The sequence below is a fragment of the Bicyclus anynana genome, chromosome Z, assembly GCF_947172395.1.
Source record: "Bicyclus anynana chromosome Z, ilBicAnyn1.1, whole genome shotgun sequence".
In the NCBI taxonomy this organism is placed as follows: Eukaryota; Metazoa; Arthropoda; class Insecta; order Lepidoptera; family Nymphalidae; genus Bicyclus; species Bicyclus anynana.
This window is the reverse complement of record NC_069110.1, coordinates 16,811,812-16,827,786: the sequence shown is the minus strand read 5'-3', so window position 1 is coordinate 16,827,786 and position 15,975 is coordinate 16,811,812. Positions and strand designations below refer to the sequence as shown.

The 15,975-nt window shown below is 33.9% G+C and overlaps 2 protein-coding genes across 6 annotated transcripts in view; both read left to right on the top strand.

Moving 5' to 3' along the window:
* Window positions 1–18: 18 nt before the first annotated feature.
* LOC112046339 (transmembrane protein 208) lies at window positions 19–6,714 on the top strand. Of its 4 annotated transcripts, none has more exons than XM_024082959.2 (5): window positions 19–237; window positions 1,954–2,074; window positions 2,789–2,941; window positions 3,352–3,488; window positions 4,040–6,714. In XM_024082959.2, exons 2-5 carry the CDS (start codon window positions 2,051–2,053, stop codon window positions 4,263–4,265), a joined length of 540 nt encoding a protein of 179 aa, XP_023938727.1. In that variant the 5' UTR covers window positions 19–237; window positions 1,954–2,050; the 3' UTR covers window positions 4,266–6,714. The 4 variants fall into 4 exon arrangements, with proteins under 4 accessions (XP_023938727.1, XP_023938726.1, XP_023938729.1 ...); XM_024082958.2 differs by having other exon boundaries at window positions 1,951–2,074; XM_024082961.2 differs by lacking the exon at window positions 1,954–2,074 and having other exon boundaries at window positions 22–237.
* Window positions 6,715–11,920: 5,206 nt separating this feature from the next.
* The window catches only part of LOC112046332 (clavesin-1), a 37,832-nt gene continuing 33,777 nt past the window's right edge, over window positions 11,921–15,975 (top strand). Inside the window, exon 1 of one of the 2 annotated variants that reach the window (XM_024082947.2) lies at window positions 11,921–12,058. The gene's annotated coding sequence lies outside the window, so the exon portion shown is untranslated. The remainder of the gene's footprint in view (window positions 12,059–15,975) is intronic. The other variant, XM_052890737.1, reaches the window with a different exon arrangement.

Below are 15,975 nucleotides of genomic sequence, written 5' to 3'. Positions count from 1 at the left end.
TCATTTCATGTGTTTGTTTGTCCGTTTGTCCTGCAAATAATTAAATATTTTAAAATGTTAATCAATTAATTAAGTAATAAACAAATATAAAGTTGTTGGTGGTTGTTACAAAGCAAAAAAATAGTTATACCAATAAATATTTATCTGAATCAATCGAATATCTTCGATTTTATATTAAAAACCATTTTTCATTTATTAATAAGACATTGGAGCTTATAAACTAACTCCATGGCACCGGTAAGATGTATTTTTTGAATAAATTATGTATAATAATCATAGTTTATCTCAACTATGTACCTACTTACAGACATACAGCTATAACCTATAAATTGATGAGTGATCAATAAATTCACTTTTTGATAGGTACCCTATCGCAGGTAGCCAATAGGCGATAACCATAGATATTTTCTCCCAATAAAGCTTCAGGTACATCAATGCATTAAGCTTGCATTCAAGGTAGCATCATGCAATCTACCAATCACAAGAGTGCATTTCATACATGCGCGCATTGTAATCGGGACCTAGCCCTAGACTTTACTTTTCTATAGCTTCCAATCACACTAAAAAGGTAAATTAACATTTGTTAAAATTTTCGTCAACTTTATGAAAAAGTATGGTAGTTTTGTACTAAAATGTTCTAAGAAATTCTATTCAAATTTTGCTGACCACACTTAAAAATCGTATTTAATAAACCACTCTCCAATTAATACCAATGGCATCTTTTTAATTTTTTTATTATACCAATTAAAATGTTATTACATACATTGTTGAATGTTAAAATCAGCAAATATAGCTTTAAATGACATTTTGTAATTAATTTATGTATGAAATTAGTGCTGCAAAATAATTAATTGTGCAATTTCATACTGAAAAGAAATAATTCTATATAAGTAGTCAATCTTGTTAAGCCACCATCATGCAATATCATAATTATTTGTTTAATCTAAGGCAACTGAATGTATTGAGCCAACATTTGGCTTGCATATAGTTATTAGGGATTTTTTTAGGAAATTTGGAAAATAAATCATTTTCCAAATTTTACTCTTATGTGGAGTTAATGTGTGATAAAGTGTTTTTTAGATATCATGGGTAAGGTGACAGTTGCCTTAAGACATTCATAATACATACTATTATTGTAAACTGCAGCAAACATTGAAGAGTGAAACAAACTGTCACAGTACCTATGCTATTAGAAACACACTATAGTAACTATCACAAATTCACACTAACTCTTGCATTCTATTAATGTCCTGTTGTGATTGTAGAGAATTCACTGAAACTAACAAACAATATAACATGAAATTGAAAATATTGAAAAACTCCTGAAGGTCATGAAATTATTATTTACACTCTTGATCAAGTCATTGATATTCTCTTGCAATTGGAATGCACTTTCAATATTTTAAACATTAAAATCTCAGAGGATGTTGTTATTTCAAGATCTTGACCAGACATTTTCTTTTTTTCCAATCAATCTAAGCATATAGTAGTTGTTGAGCTTACTGTGCTGTGGGAGACTAACATTCTGAAGGACCACAGTATGGCTATGTAGTCTAAGAACACTCTCACATAAGTCACCTTAAATACAAAAAAAACTAAATTGAAATGAGAGTGTTTAGAACAAAACTGTACACCCCAATCTTTCTTGAGTTGTGTAGGCCTATAATTTTCTTGAGAGTTATTCCTTCACCGTTTGAGACTCGTGATATTTAATTTCTTAAAATGCACACAACTGAAAAGTTGGAGGTGCATGCCTCAGACCAAATTCTAACCCTCACTCTCCAGATTTGGGGGCAGAGGTCATATCCACTGGGCTATCACGGCTCACAGTTCTGTTGATTAATTTTAGGATATTCAATTATTTACTGTACTGTATAATTTAAAAGAATTGTAAATAGTGTACTGTGTACTGTATATACAATTCTGTTAAATTATTATGTCCTGTTGTAGCAGAGCAGAAATTACATAAACTACGGAACAAAGTATTAGTTGTGACAATTGGTGAATAGCAAGCTTTTTGAGTATACTAACAAACTCTAAATTAATAACAATGTTTAAAAAAAAGTCAAGCAAGGTAGGTGCCTTCATTAAATCAATTTGTGTATGAATTATGCCAACATTCTTTATAGTTAAAATTTTAGTGTATGTTTTCTTTATTTCCTGTAGTTAAAGTTCAGATAGCTTACTATCAATGGAAAGTAGCACATATTAGAATTAAAATATTTTGCATGATTGTGTATAAAAATTATAATGATAAATGTACATATTTATTAAATTATTTCAATGTGACTAGTTGCCTCAACTGATCACAATAGCTGGTTTATTTTTTACTATCAGGCTGTTTAACTCTAAATGTTACCAGGACTTTAGCTTATGGCACATTGATTCACTATATACAAATGTTAATGTTTTGAAAACTGAAAAAATGTATGGTTTGGCATTGGCATATCCAATTGAATACATTTTTTTTTAATTTTCGAAGCGTTTGCGATTGTTTAAAGAGAATTGATGTGTTTTGTGTAGCTATTAGGATAAGTCAGCTTTTATTATGAATTACGCTTTGATATCAAAAAGTAGTTACAACATAAAATATTATAGAAATTATATTATAGTATTGAATTAACATATATATTTTATATAATTTGCATTTTAAAACATAAAGTCGCTCATACACACAGAAAATAAGGCCCTGATAATCTTTAGTTAGTCTATGTTAGTTTGGATTTTATTTTTATAACATTGATATTCAGGTTTATAGTATTCTCATACTTTTTGTTGTCTTCTACAGAAAGGCAAAGCTCCGACCAAGGGGGCTAAACAGATTTTAACGGAAAATGCAGCAACAGTCAGCTTCTACCGCAACATGGCATTGGGCGCTGGGGCGGCCTACAACATTGTTACTGTTATGTTTTACTATGAAAGCATTACAGTAGCAAGCCTAGTAAGTCTTTATATTCTTATTGTTACCTTATTATTGTGCCTATTACCCAACCAAAGTAATTTCTTTTTATAAAGAGATACTTTTTAAATGCCAAACATTGCCAAACATTGATGAATGTAACAAGATTTTTACACAAAATTAACTTGGTTTTTAGTCATACAAAATCGTAGTAGAGTTAATATAGCCCTTCACTCTGTTTGTGATTTAATATTGGAATCCTAGAACCTTTCACTTATTCGGCAGCAAACTACAAAGATTTTATTGTTTGCATTGCATAGAAACTGAAGTTACTGGAATGATTTGAAATTTCTTTTTACAAAGAATGAACTACGCGTGTGAAACCGCATGGCGTCTGCTAGTATTTTATGAGAAGGACAAATGTTAAAAGAATAATTATAATGTTGTTACAGGTTATGAACATCTTTGTTATAGCCGTGGACATTTTATGCTATCAGACCATGCTGTACATAAGCAGGCCAACCTATTATGAGAACAGTCAGGTAATGGATGCTGGCATTGATCTGAACATGGAAGGCGGTGTTGGCGAGTAAGTTGATGCTCTTTCAGTTTACTTCCTTTAATATAATGAATTTTTATTATTAACTACTAACTGCCTTATTAGCGGTCTTATCATGAGGTCCTATTGTCGTTTCCTGGGTTTGCAAAGGTCCAGAGTTGCAAAGTTGCTGGTATTGTATTGCTGTGGCTTTAAGTGCAAGTTTAGCCATCAGCTGCAGTCTTTACTATAAACTTACTGTGATTGTAAACACAATAGAAGTAATTTTCACCTTAAGCCTGTCTTCCCATATCCCACTCCTTTATTCTATCTTGTACATTAAAACGAAGACGCCCATGACTTCAAATAATAAAGTTGTGAATCATTAGATTATAATCAATTTCGCGATATATATGCAGGTGGATTCGACCCACACCCTCCGGAATCGGAGGTAAAGGTCATGTCCACTGGACTATCACGGCTTATAGGTCTTGGCCCTAATTCTTAACTATTTCTCTCAACTATTACTCTAAAAAATACACTAAAAATACTGCCAATACAAAAGGTCAATAATAGGCTTATTGAAACTTTTATTCTTTCAGGCATGTCAAAGACATTGTAATCTTGTCTTCGGTGACTCACTTGCTGGCAATTTTCTCAAACTATTTTTGGCTGTTGCTGCTATTCATGCCATTGAGGGCTTTATGGCTGTTGTGGACAAACATACTTGGCCCATGGTTCTTCCAATCCGAACCGGTTGAATACGAACTAGATGAGAAAAAGAAAAGGAAAATGGAAAGGAAAATGAACAGACACAACTATCAATAGATGCATGTTACTTACTACTTTTGTTAGTTTATTACTTTTTTTATTTGATATTATTAATATTAATGCCTTATTTATTTTTATTGTCCATGTTTTCGTTTTGCAATAAAACTAAACGATTTTTAATTTTACATTTGACGTGATTGATTATTCTGTAATACCTTATTTATTTTTATTAGTCCATGCGTTCTTGTAATGGATTAATTTGAAGTGGCAGTTTTATTGTTGTAAATTTAAATTGTCTGGTTAACATTATTATTAAATTACATTGAAGTAGCTGCACAGATTTAGTTTGTTTTTAAATATTAAATCAGTTGAAATACTTTAATTATAATTTAATTTGAATCAGGTAAATAAACAATTACGCACATTTTCATCAGCTTTAAGCTGTTATTTATACATGTAACGTAATAAAATAGCAAAATTCTCTTCGTGTTACAAAACTAAATGTAAAACAACTATATCTGTACTGCACTGGGTGTTTATCAATGTTCTTGATATTTCTAGCCATGTTACCTATCGATTCTCTTTCTACAAACGCAAACGCTTTGTCAAAAAATGTAAAACAATAATATCGATAGGATGTGATCTACCTATCAATCGGATACGTCATTCTCATGTTCATTTTAGTTTGCGATGCGTTAGCGTTTGTAGAAATATGTCTAACTCGGCGAATATTGTCGAAGTATCATATTAAAGTAGTTATATTACACCGTGATTGTTTAGCATGCTTTCTGAATGTTAAAATAGTAAGCGGTTGAGGGAATTTAGTTAAGTTTTAATTGATGATTTTATTATATATATGATTTATAATTTTAATTAATTTCATTTAATTCAGATCCAATTGACAATTTATTTATTTTTTATTTTATACAGACTCAGTGAATTATAATAATTACTATTTATGTTTTAATGTTAATTACATTATGCAAGCATTAGTATGTTTTAGCCAGTCTCATAAATACAATTCTTTTTAGCAATTAAAACTATTTACAAATCTGAGAATTATCTAAAAATTTGCCTCCTTGGTGAAAAGTTTAGCATATTATGAGGCCTGGCTCTGAAATATCAGAATTCTTTGTTATTTACTGAGTTGGGACTTTTTTTACGTAAGATGTCCGTGCATTGAGGAATCGGTACCCACCGCATTCATTACCATCTGATAATGATAATTACAAAGTTAGTTTGACAAGTTACAACCAGTTCTGGAATGGCGACCCCGCACCAGAAAGCGCAGTGTAGGTCGACCCCCCACTAGGACCGAGGATATTAAGGGGGTCGCAGGGAGCCGCTGGATGCTGGCGGCTCGGGACCTTTGTGTTTGGAGGTCCATGCAAGAGGCCTATGTCCAGCAGTGGACGTCTAAGGTAATGTAAGGTAAGGTGGGTTTATAATCTATCTAGGACCGTTCCCTGCATGTCCTATTATGATATTAATTAGTTGGTTTTCCATGTTGCGTTGGCTGAGATAACTATTGAATGTTTAGTATAGTATAATTTTCCATCATCTTATTAATACGTGTTTGTAGTACATTCAATGTTGTATGATGCAGATGTAGAATTTAATCAAATCAAATTACTTAAATAACATTGATTGGGAGCACTAATAGCTCAAGTTAATGTATAATTATCTGTGGAAATATACTATCTACCACAGTGTATATTAATAATTTGTCGCATACACATGTTATAACTAAGTGTATATTATGATACTATATCTGTGTAATATTTAAATCTTTGATGTCATAGTTTTACGACCGGACATTTAAGCCGGACACATACACTCGTTTATATCCCGAATCCGTTTTCCGCGTTCAGAAAACCGAATGCATGAAATCAATATAAATAACAAACGCACACGTAGATACGTTTGTTTCCGAACGGAACATATTCCGCGCGTACGTAACGAATGCGAGCACTTGCAAATATACATTCCGAATAAGAAAAGACGTATAGTCTGAGGTAGTCTCACGGAATTTCAAATGGAAATAACGCATTAGGAAAACGAATACGGAAAACGAGTGTATGCGGCTGGTCATATGGTCATTTTAAAGTCAGGGCCTATATTTTTACTAAACAGGTGTGTTCTTTAATATTGTATTTTTTTTTATTTCAACGTATTTAAGTCGTTTGTTTCACCCATATTTCAACGGACCGGGTGTTTAAAATTCTGTAATGAATTTGGTGTTATCCTTGATTGGTTTGCGTATACATTTAAGTTTGCACTTATGTGTGTAAGTCATAAGTCGGTAGTATCCGAAGAATGCTTGACCTATTTTGATTGTACACACTTGTAGTAAATATGTGAATTCAGAGAAATGTTAGTCAAGTACATGTTTTTATTTATTTAATTTTATTCCTTTTATGTAAATTTTTGTTAACAGTTTTTATAATGTAAATGAAAATTGTATTTTAACTATTTATTATAATAAAGTTTGAATTTTCGATAACAATTTTTTTAGTATTTTCTCTATCACCATCATGCTGCCATATTTTTAACCGACTACGTTCTACGTTGTACGTTCGGCTGTATGTATGTTTTTTTTTATGTATGTCACCACCATATTCGGCTCACTACTGAGCTCGAGTCTCCTCTCAGAATGAGATGGATAGGCCAATAGTCTTTGGATGGATTGGCAGACTTCACACTCGCAGAGAATTAAGAAAATTCTCAGGTATGCAGGTTTCCTCACGATGTTTTTCCTTCACCGTTTGAGACACGAGATATTTAATTTCTTAAAATACACACAACTGAAAAGTTGGTGCAACTTAGGTGCTTGACCTGGACCGGTTTCGAACTCACACCCTCCGGTATAGTTCTCTAGTTACCTTTGTAAGAATTTCTGCGACTCGCATACTGTCGTCAGTCCACCTGGTTAGGGGTCGACTAATTGTGCTTTCTAGTGCGGGGTCGCCATTTCAGCACCTTGGGAACGTCCATCGGCTCTTCTAACTATGGTCCCAGCCCATTGCCACTTAAACTTCGCGACTCATTGAGCTCTGTCGGTGACTTTCGTTATAAGTTACGGTGCAATATGAAATCGCAGGCGCATCAATATCCTCCGTGTTAATCCACAACTCTAGGTACGGTATAAGGTACGTTTAGGAAATAAGGTAATGGGGATGATGACTAGGTTTGAATATATTGATTTTAATGATACATTCGGGTAAATAAGGTCAATGTTAACTAATTTATACATAAAAAGCAAAGATTGACTGGATATTTGCAAAATAAATAAGATTATAAAATTTCAAAATCTATTAAAAATATTTTATCGTAATTAGATGACAATGGGGATGATGACTAGGTTTGAATATATTGATTTTTACGATACATTCGGGTAAATAGGGTCAATGTTAACTAATATATACATAAAAAGCAAAGATTGTCTGGATATTTGCAAAATAAATGAGATTATAAAATTTCAAAAACTACTAAAATTTTTTTAACGTAATTAGATGAAAATTCATACAGTTTTAGCTTCCTTACATTAAATGTGACATTTTTTAATTTATGAACTATAAAGATAAACGCACAAATAACAAAGATATCAGTAATTTTGTTTGAAGGCGCATACAAATCTAACGATCATTACAATGCCTATGACGTCATTTTTTCAAACCATTTTGTATGGGGCGTTTTTCAGGGATCCGCGGCAGCGCCGCAAATCTGACTCTTTAAATCCCTGTAGCTCCGAAAGTAATGATCGCAGATACCCTGTTCCTTTTACAAAATTGCTTTACTATTAGTATACTCTTAATTTATATACAATTTAAAAAACTGTCATCATCCCTATTCATACAGTTTTTGCTTCATTACATTAAATGTGACATTTTTTATACATGAATTATAAACATAAACGCAGAAATAACAAAGATATTAGTGATTTTGTTTAAACGCCCATACAAATCTAACGATCATTAATTGCCTACGACGTCATAAGTTCTTGCCATTTTGTATGCGCCGCAAATCTGACCCTTTAAATCCTTGTAGCTCCGAAAGTAATGATCGCAGATACCTTGTTACTTTTACAAAATTGCTTTACTATTAGCATACTTTTAATTTATATACAATTTAAAAAACTGTAATCATCCCTATCAGACCTAAGCGAAGGAAACCCCATTTCAAAATCGCTCGCAGTCATATCTATTGTAGATAACAGTCAAAAACGAATTTATTAAAATTTTTATTTATTTAGTTATAGGTAGAAAGTATATTCTTTAAATTCATGTTTTGTTTGAGATAATATTGAGAAACAAACATACAAACAATACTATGTTAGCAATAAACAGGAGTTTGAGATTTATTGACGGTGGTCTGATTTTCGACCTCATTTTACCATTGCCATTACTCAAGTTAAGCTCAAGGACGATAAAGGTTCTTACACCACTTGTGGGAATTCCTTCGAAAAGGGACTAGCTATACATTTCCGTTAGTTTTTAACTATTTGTCCTTGGTCCGTTAAACCTACCTATCTAACGGGTGGATAAAGTCCAAATTGCAGATTTGGGTCTATAGGCTAGGGAGGGGTAGGTTAGGAGTAGGGTGGGGGTAGTTGAAAGTTTACATCAAGTTTCACGCGGTCGAAATTGCGGGCGTCCGCTAGTAATAATATAAGTAATTGTTTGTTTTGTTTCAGTCAATTGGTTGAAGCTTTTTGCTATAAGACCTATAGCAAAAAGCTTCGACCAACATCTTAAGAAGCTTTCACTTAACTGTTGGATCACGAGTCGGATACAGAAGGCAGTGATTCTTGAGACGACGCGTATTGTGAGGAAGTTCCTCAATCTGGAGCCCTGACCACCGGTTGCTTGGGCACTCAAATGTCCTGCAGCGCGATTTTTTAATAGTGTTTTGTATTTTATTACATTGTTAATATATCAACATTGTTAAAAATTAAAAAAAAAAAGACTTGAATATAAAGAAATTGGGTAAAAATCGTCGCGGTTAAGTGTAGTTAATCTCTAAAGAATATGTGGATAATTGGAGCATGTGAAAGGGTGACTTTACACCCACACTTGCAGGTAAAAAGTTTTTGAAGGTCAGCCGGTTTATCAGTTGATGTTAAAATAAAAGTATTGTATATCCTTATTGTTATTAACTTAATTTATTGGCGAAGGACAAAACTTGAACTGCCTAGTTGGTCCAGTGGTTAGGCTAAGTGACTTCGGAAAACGAGGTACTGGGTTCGAATCCTGGATCGGGCTATAAGGCACTGAGTTTTATCTCTTTCAAGAAATTTTCAGTTAAATTAACCTCGAGTTGGAAAGTTGGCGGTGTTACAACTCGGAGAGTACGTTCAGCCGCCTTTCCGTGTCATGATCATTAACAGCTGACAGTGGTAGCTAAAGAAACATTATCACATTAAGCCCGCCAACCCGCATTCGAGCAGCATGGTGGGTTTAAGCTCCATATCCCTTATCTGTAAGGATCGAGTTCTGGTATGGTAATGACTTATTTACTTCGTATAAATCCTGTTCTTGTCTTTTTGTTTGTCTGTCACAATAATCTCCAAACTTCTTGATAATTAATTATTCACGTGCGAATTTTCCGTACCTATATCATAATAATATTCGTAGGTTATTTTTTTTCCCTACGAATAAGCTTTGTTCTTGTGTTAAATAATTAAGTAGTAGGTATGAGGTATGAAGGTAACAATAATATACATAGGTATTTTAGGTATCGATACCTATGGTGGTAATTTTTCGAAAATCCTGGCCTGTAGTCATATGGCACGTCGATTCTCTTTTTACAAACGCTAACGCTTCGTAAACTAAAACAATGTATGATCTAAAGAAATGTTAGATCTGATCGATAACTTGACCACGTGATCTGTCGATAACGAATGTCATTCCCATACATTTTTTAATTTTCGAAGCGATTGTAGAATTTTCCATTCCTGTAACATTGCACTGCTCGTATTATGCCAAAATTAATATTATCTTACGTCAGTCTTACAAATAACGTATGTTTTTTCGTAAGATTTCAAATTACGCTAATAAAATCTAATCTTCGTTCGTGAAGAGATGGTGGTTGTAATACAAAATCTTTTATAGATTTTAGCACAACTGCCGTTTCAACCTATTCTGTATAAAAATGTTTTTTGCTCAATAAATCATTTATTCATTTTTATTCATTTATTCAATCACTCAGTTAAGCTTTAGAGTTGTACCTAAAATAATTTATTTTATTGTTAATGTATATTGAGGAAATAATAAAATTTTGAGTTCAGGGCATCGAAGCAACAGTAATATTATTAACTCCATTAGACTAAGATCCAGTAGGCTTATTCACTATCTTGACTATGCTACGAGTAGTTGATATACGAAATTGAGATTCTTTGCAAAAATGTCATTCGGTACCATATCACTCAGTAGGTAAATGACAATGACAGCAGTGAGTCGCGCAGCCGCTTCGCAGTTTGGATCGTGCCGCGATGCAAGAACCAGCTCATGACTAAGGGCCCCGTATGGGTTCGAAACTAGTCGGGCATACTCCGACCTAATATCACGTGACTTTTAGCCGTGTTTCATAATCAATTAATATGAATAACACTCACGATAGTTTAAATTCTAAAATTATTTTAATAAGTTGATAATAAAGACCAAAATAGTGAATAGGCCAGCTAGGATGGCCATCAGACTTACCACTTCTACCTCATGTATAAAGTCTGAAATTACATCAGCCTTTTTATCGCTGGGAAATGCCTTTTCGTTTCTTATACTCGGAAAGTAGTTTTGTTTAGATCTGATTATTCGGTGGAAAATGCTGCTTCCCTCCATAGAGAGGGAAAAGCTCATAAAAATTACTTCCCATCTACGGGCCGGAATGAACTTTTAAAATAGAACTGCTGTCAGCTGTGAAAAGTTTTATGTAAGAAATAGACTAATTAAAAAAAATGCTCCATGTAAGTTTCAAAACAACAAGTGTGAACTAAGCGCAAACTTCTTTAATTGGAATAAGCCGCAAAATTACGCATTTTCCATATTTAAAATTTAAAAAGTCCACATAAATTGGCGGGATACTAATCTGTTATGTATCTGTGACGGAATTAAAAAAAATAGGTAATAATCTTATAAACTGATATTTGAATTTTTTTTATTATTTTTTTATTATTCAAAATTAAAAGTAAACTGTTTATACGGGTAAAAGAATTAATTCCTACTCGGACTAAAGCCTAAATAAATCGGGAATTGATTCTTTCCACCCTCGGTTAACAATCTACTATTACGCATCCCAGCTGAATACTGCACAAGCAAAGCTGTGTAGTCCACGGCTGGGTATGTGGGACTCGCTGATCAACCAGAAATCCTACCCACTAAAACCTAAGGAAGAAAAATAATAAACAAAACGCTGCTTATCACTGATGAGAAAATCGCTGATATAAACGCCTCTTACGCACCAAATCAATAAAAAAATATATATAAAGTATAAAGTCCTTGCAAGGAATAATGCTAAAAATTTTTGTGTTTTGAGTTTTTGATTAGAGCTTTTTGCACTTTCAGATGTTGCGCAAAAAAGGTAGGTTTTAATAAACCTAACTAAAAATAATGATAGAAAATATAATGTCATCATATTATACAAAAAAAATCGACAGACTAATTTTTTATATACTTATGATTAATGTTATTATGTTCTTGCTTCATTCTGGTACTGGTTGGAGCTTGTGTATATTGCACAGTTCGTCCATCAACGAATAGAAGTCGTGTGCGCAGGCCGCCTGGTCCCATTACTTGCTTGAGCGTGGCTGAGTGAGCCGACTTTTGTCAACATCTGGATTTCGCGAATTTTTATTCGTAAGTGGTAGTTATAATGAATAATTACTTTATTTTTTCTGTGCCTATACAAATATATCATGTGTTATTATACCTGCAAAGAGTGTACATGCGACTACAATATCTTTTGCGAATATTTTTTATCCCATTCCTGGTATTTTTTTTTTTTTTTTATAATATAAATTTTTACGCTTGCGTCCTATGTAATAAAATATTTAAAAAAAATGCAATTTTTCTCATTTTTTAAGTTCACATTAGGTTTTTTTTTTAATATTTGCGTTCAAATTACATAGCAAACTATATTGTTGATTTTCTGACAAATTTGATGAAAAATAAAATGCTATAAATTAGTTTTTACAAAGTAAAAACATATTGGGAATGTCTTAATATATCATTTTTGTGGCATAAATAGCCTCTTTTTTACGTCAACTTAAAGTTTGATTTTTTCAAGATTCTGGGGCTATAAACTTTAATCCTGGTTTTAATTTCAACTCGATATTAGACTGATGTATGGAAAACAAAGTGATCCTATAGGATCCCGAATTTTTGAGATACGGAGAACCTTAAAAATATAATGACGACGAGGGATGGACAGTTTATAGAACTCGCTGTGGCGTGACTTTGAACCTTAGCCTTGCTGTTCTGGAGTTTTGAAACAACGAATAAGCCAATAACCTACTTCCCATCGTACCGTGGACATAATCCAGCGTTGCCAAATTTTTTTGCAAAAAGCAGGATTCTTTCGACTATTGTCGAAAGCTTGACACCGTAAAAAAACGTATATAATCAAAAGTTTTTGAAAATTCATCCTTATTTGAGTTCAATTCCGCTTACGTGACAATACAAAGTAAAAAATATCATAGGATATGTATCTTATAAAATATATGATATTTTAAATCAGATTTACCCTATCGTTAAATAGTTTACACTCATTCATCTCCTGAATAAAAAAAAACAGAAATCAAAAAAGTTTTATTCTTTAGAAAAATATGGCGTTTCTAACAATAGTCTGAGAAGTGAGTGCAACCGCCAGCGCTTTTTTAGTACGCTGCACGCACGTTTGAGTTATTCTCGAAAAGCGGGAGCCTGTTACGCGCGGGACATATAATTTTGTTTTAAAAATCGGGACGCTGACATAATCACATCAAATCATATTTCACACACAACTTATAAGTGCTAGTTTCATGAGGGCTTGAATAAATAGGAAGTAAATAATATAAAACCGTGAAGTTATAAAGTTCAATAGGTATACCAATGTGATTTTGCAATTGGTGTTTGTTACGAAAAAAAAAGTATTATATGATTGAGTTGGATTCGAGGATGGCACTCGAGGTTCGAAATGACCCACAAAAGTATCGGTGACAAACCTCGAATTTGTTTTTTCTCATAAGTCACAACTCACATGTGTTAGGTATTTGTTGCGACATCGCATATCGAGGGTTTACACTTGACCTGAGCTCACCGAATGGGCCCAAATTATGTCTAAGATTATTTAACTACCTACTTCGTAGTCCAATGACTTAACGTGTTACATCTGCAGGTTTCCATCTCTTTTTTGAGGTTCCGTAGTACACAAGGAACCCTTATAGTTTAGCCATGTCTGTCCGTCCGTCCGTCGCGGTTTAGCGCAGAGACTATTAATTAATTTGGTGCTTCCTAAAAATAATCACGTTCCTTTTGTTTCTTTTGTGAGAAATTTTTGCTCTATAATTGGCTACGTCATTGATTTCGTAACCGAATCCAGAACTCGAAAGCAGTATCCGATGATTCAAAACCACAAACTTAGTAAAATAAGCCCATCAATTATTGGCAACAGTTGTGGTAATTATGTTAATTATGTAAATATTAATATGTAAACTTGTTTTTTATAAATATATTTTGAAACATCAATTTACCTGATATGGCCTTCACCTGAAAATATCAGCCGGTATAAGTAATCGTCTTACGGCTTACCGTACCAGTATTGTAATACTACTTGATCGTGAAATAAACAGGATACCGGTTAGCAAGTTTACGTATTGTAATGTGTTACCGGTTAACGAGTAGAGTATATAGGTATGTTAATTATTCGCGCGTAAAGCGTGTCGCTTTTATATGAAGACTAGCACTGACGCGTGGTTTCACCTGCCTTGATCCCATTTGTATATTGTAGCTTAAGTTACTCCATAACATCACCTGCCCAGTAAAAGTCCCAGCAGAAGCGATCCAGCCATCGATCGTAGATCGTTAGATGGGCCTCAAAGCATCGTGGAATTGTCATTGGTTTTGCACCTAGAGTACGTCATCACTCGCACACATTTCTCTTTATTCATGTTGTGGCTTGTGTTTTTACACTTCTAAAATGAAAACGAAGACATAATTAAGGGATTAAAATAATACCACGTCCCCTCACAGCATGAGCTTGTTACGTACTAAGATGTGCGTGCACGTCTTTGGGCCCATCTAACGATTTATATCGATGGATCCAGCCGCTTCAGAGTTTAGCCGGAAGAAACAAACAAGCAAATATCTTAAATAAGTACCGTAGGTCGGTATATTTAATTATGCATTTATTGACAAGTTCTTGTACAATTTTATGTAACAAGCAGACACTTCAATTTTATTTGTTTATGTATATGTAAATAGCATTTTTACGTATTGAGTGTGACATTAAAATGGCAAAACAATTGGATTGAAATGTTCTCTCAGTTCCTTATGTTTCACTGTTCTTTGTAACACTTGGATTTATACTGCATATAATAATTCTGTCTCATTGGTCCCGTGGTAAGCTGATTCCGCTATGAACAAGGATGTAGTGGGTTCGAATCCAAAACAAACCAAAATACGTTATAGGGACTTTTCTTACAAAAAATTTCAATAGCAGCCTAGAGTCAGTAAGATGGCGGTGTTAGTACACCCTCGTGCCTCTGAGAGGACGTAGAATCATCGGTCCTGCGCTTAATCGACGACCTCCGTGGCGCAGTGGTGTGCGCGGTGGATTTACAAGACGGAGGTCCTGGGTTCGATCCCCAGCTGGGCCGATTGAGGTTTTCTTAATTGGTCCAGGTCTGGCTGGTGGGAGGCTTTGGCCGTGGCTAGTTACCACCCTACCGACAAAGACGTATCGCCAAGCGATTTATCGTTCCGGTACGATGTCGTGTAGAAACCGATCACTTTTTTTTTGAATTTTGCATTAAAAAAAAAGTGATGATGCATTTGTTTTGAATTTTATATTTAAACTTACTTTTGTTTTTATTTAGATTTTTAACCAAAAGGTGGCTGAACGGTTTCTATTTGTTTAAAAAGACCTCTTTCAATTTATATGTATGCGAAATAAGAATTTTATTATGGTGAATTGACCTTCTGTTATATTAGGATGGCAAATAATTTATACTTGTTATTTTTTCCGTATCACATATTTTTAGTCAACCATTGTCGTAAGACAGGTTGGACACGGAAAACACCTACACGTATAATTTGCATCCCATACCATAAAAATACCTCGTAGGTCCAATGGTTAGCAGGGGCAGTGGTTCCTAGCAACCCGATTCCTATACGGTTCATCATCAACCCATATTCGGCTCACTGCTGAGCTCGACTCTCCTCTCAGAATGAGAGGGGTTAGGCCAATAGTCCACCCTGCTGTCCCAATGCGCATTGGCAAACTTCACACATGCAGAGAATTTTCTTAATTCTCTGGTATGCAGGTTTCCTCACGATATTTTCCTTCACCGTTTGAGACACGTGATATTTAATTTCTTAAAAGGCACACAACAGAAAAGTTGGCGGTGCATGCCCCGGATCGGATTCGAATGCCCTTCGGAATCGGAGGCAGAGGTCTTATCCACTAGGCCATCACGGCTCGTAGGTTACCATTATCAATAGGTTTACCATTTAAAAATCCACGAGTTTTACGGTCGTTTTTAACGTACCCGAGTACGTTTTTTAGTCTAAATGAG

Excerpts from the sequence above, each read along its gene's own strand:
- LOC112046339 (XM_024082959.2), top strand. The coding sequence starts at position 2,051 with ATGTTTAAAAAAAAGTCAAGCAAG. Across the intron at positions 2,075-2,788 it reads TTAAAAAAAAGTCAAGCAAG|AAAGGCAAAGCTCCGACCAA; the intron begins GTAGGTGCCTTC and ends TGTCTTCTACAG. Across the intron at positions 2,942-3,351 it reads GCATTACAGTAGCAAGCCTA|GTTATGAACATCTTTGTTAT; the intron begins GTAAGTCTTTAT and ends ATGTTGTTACAG.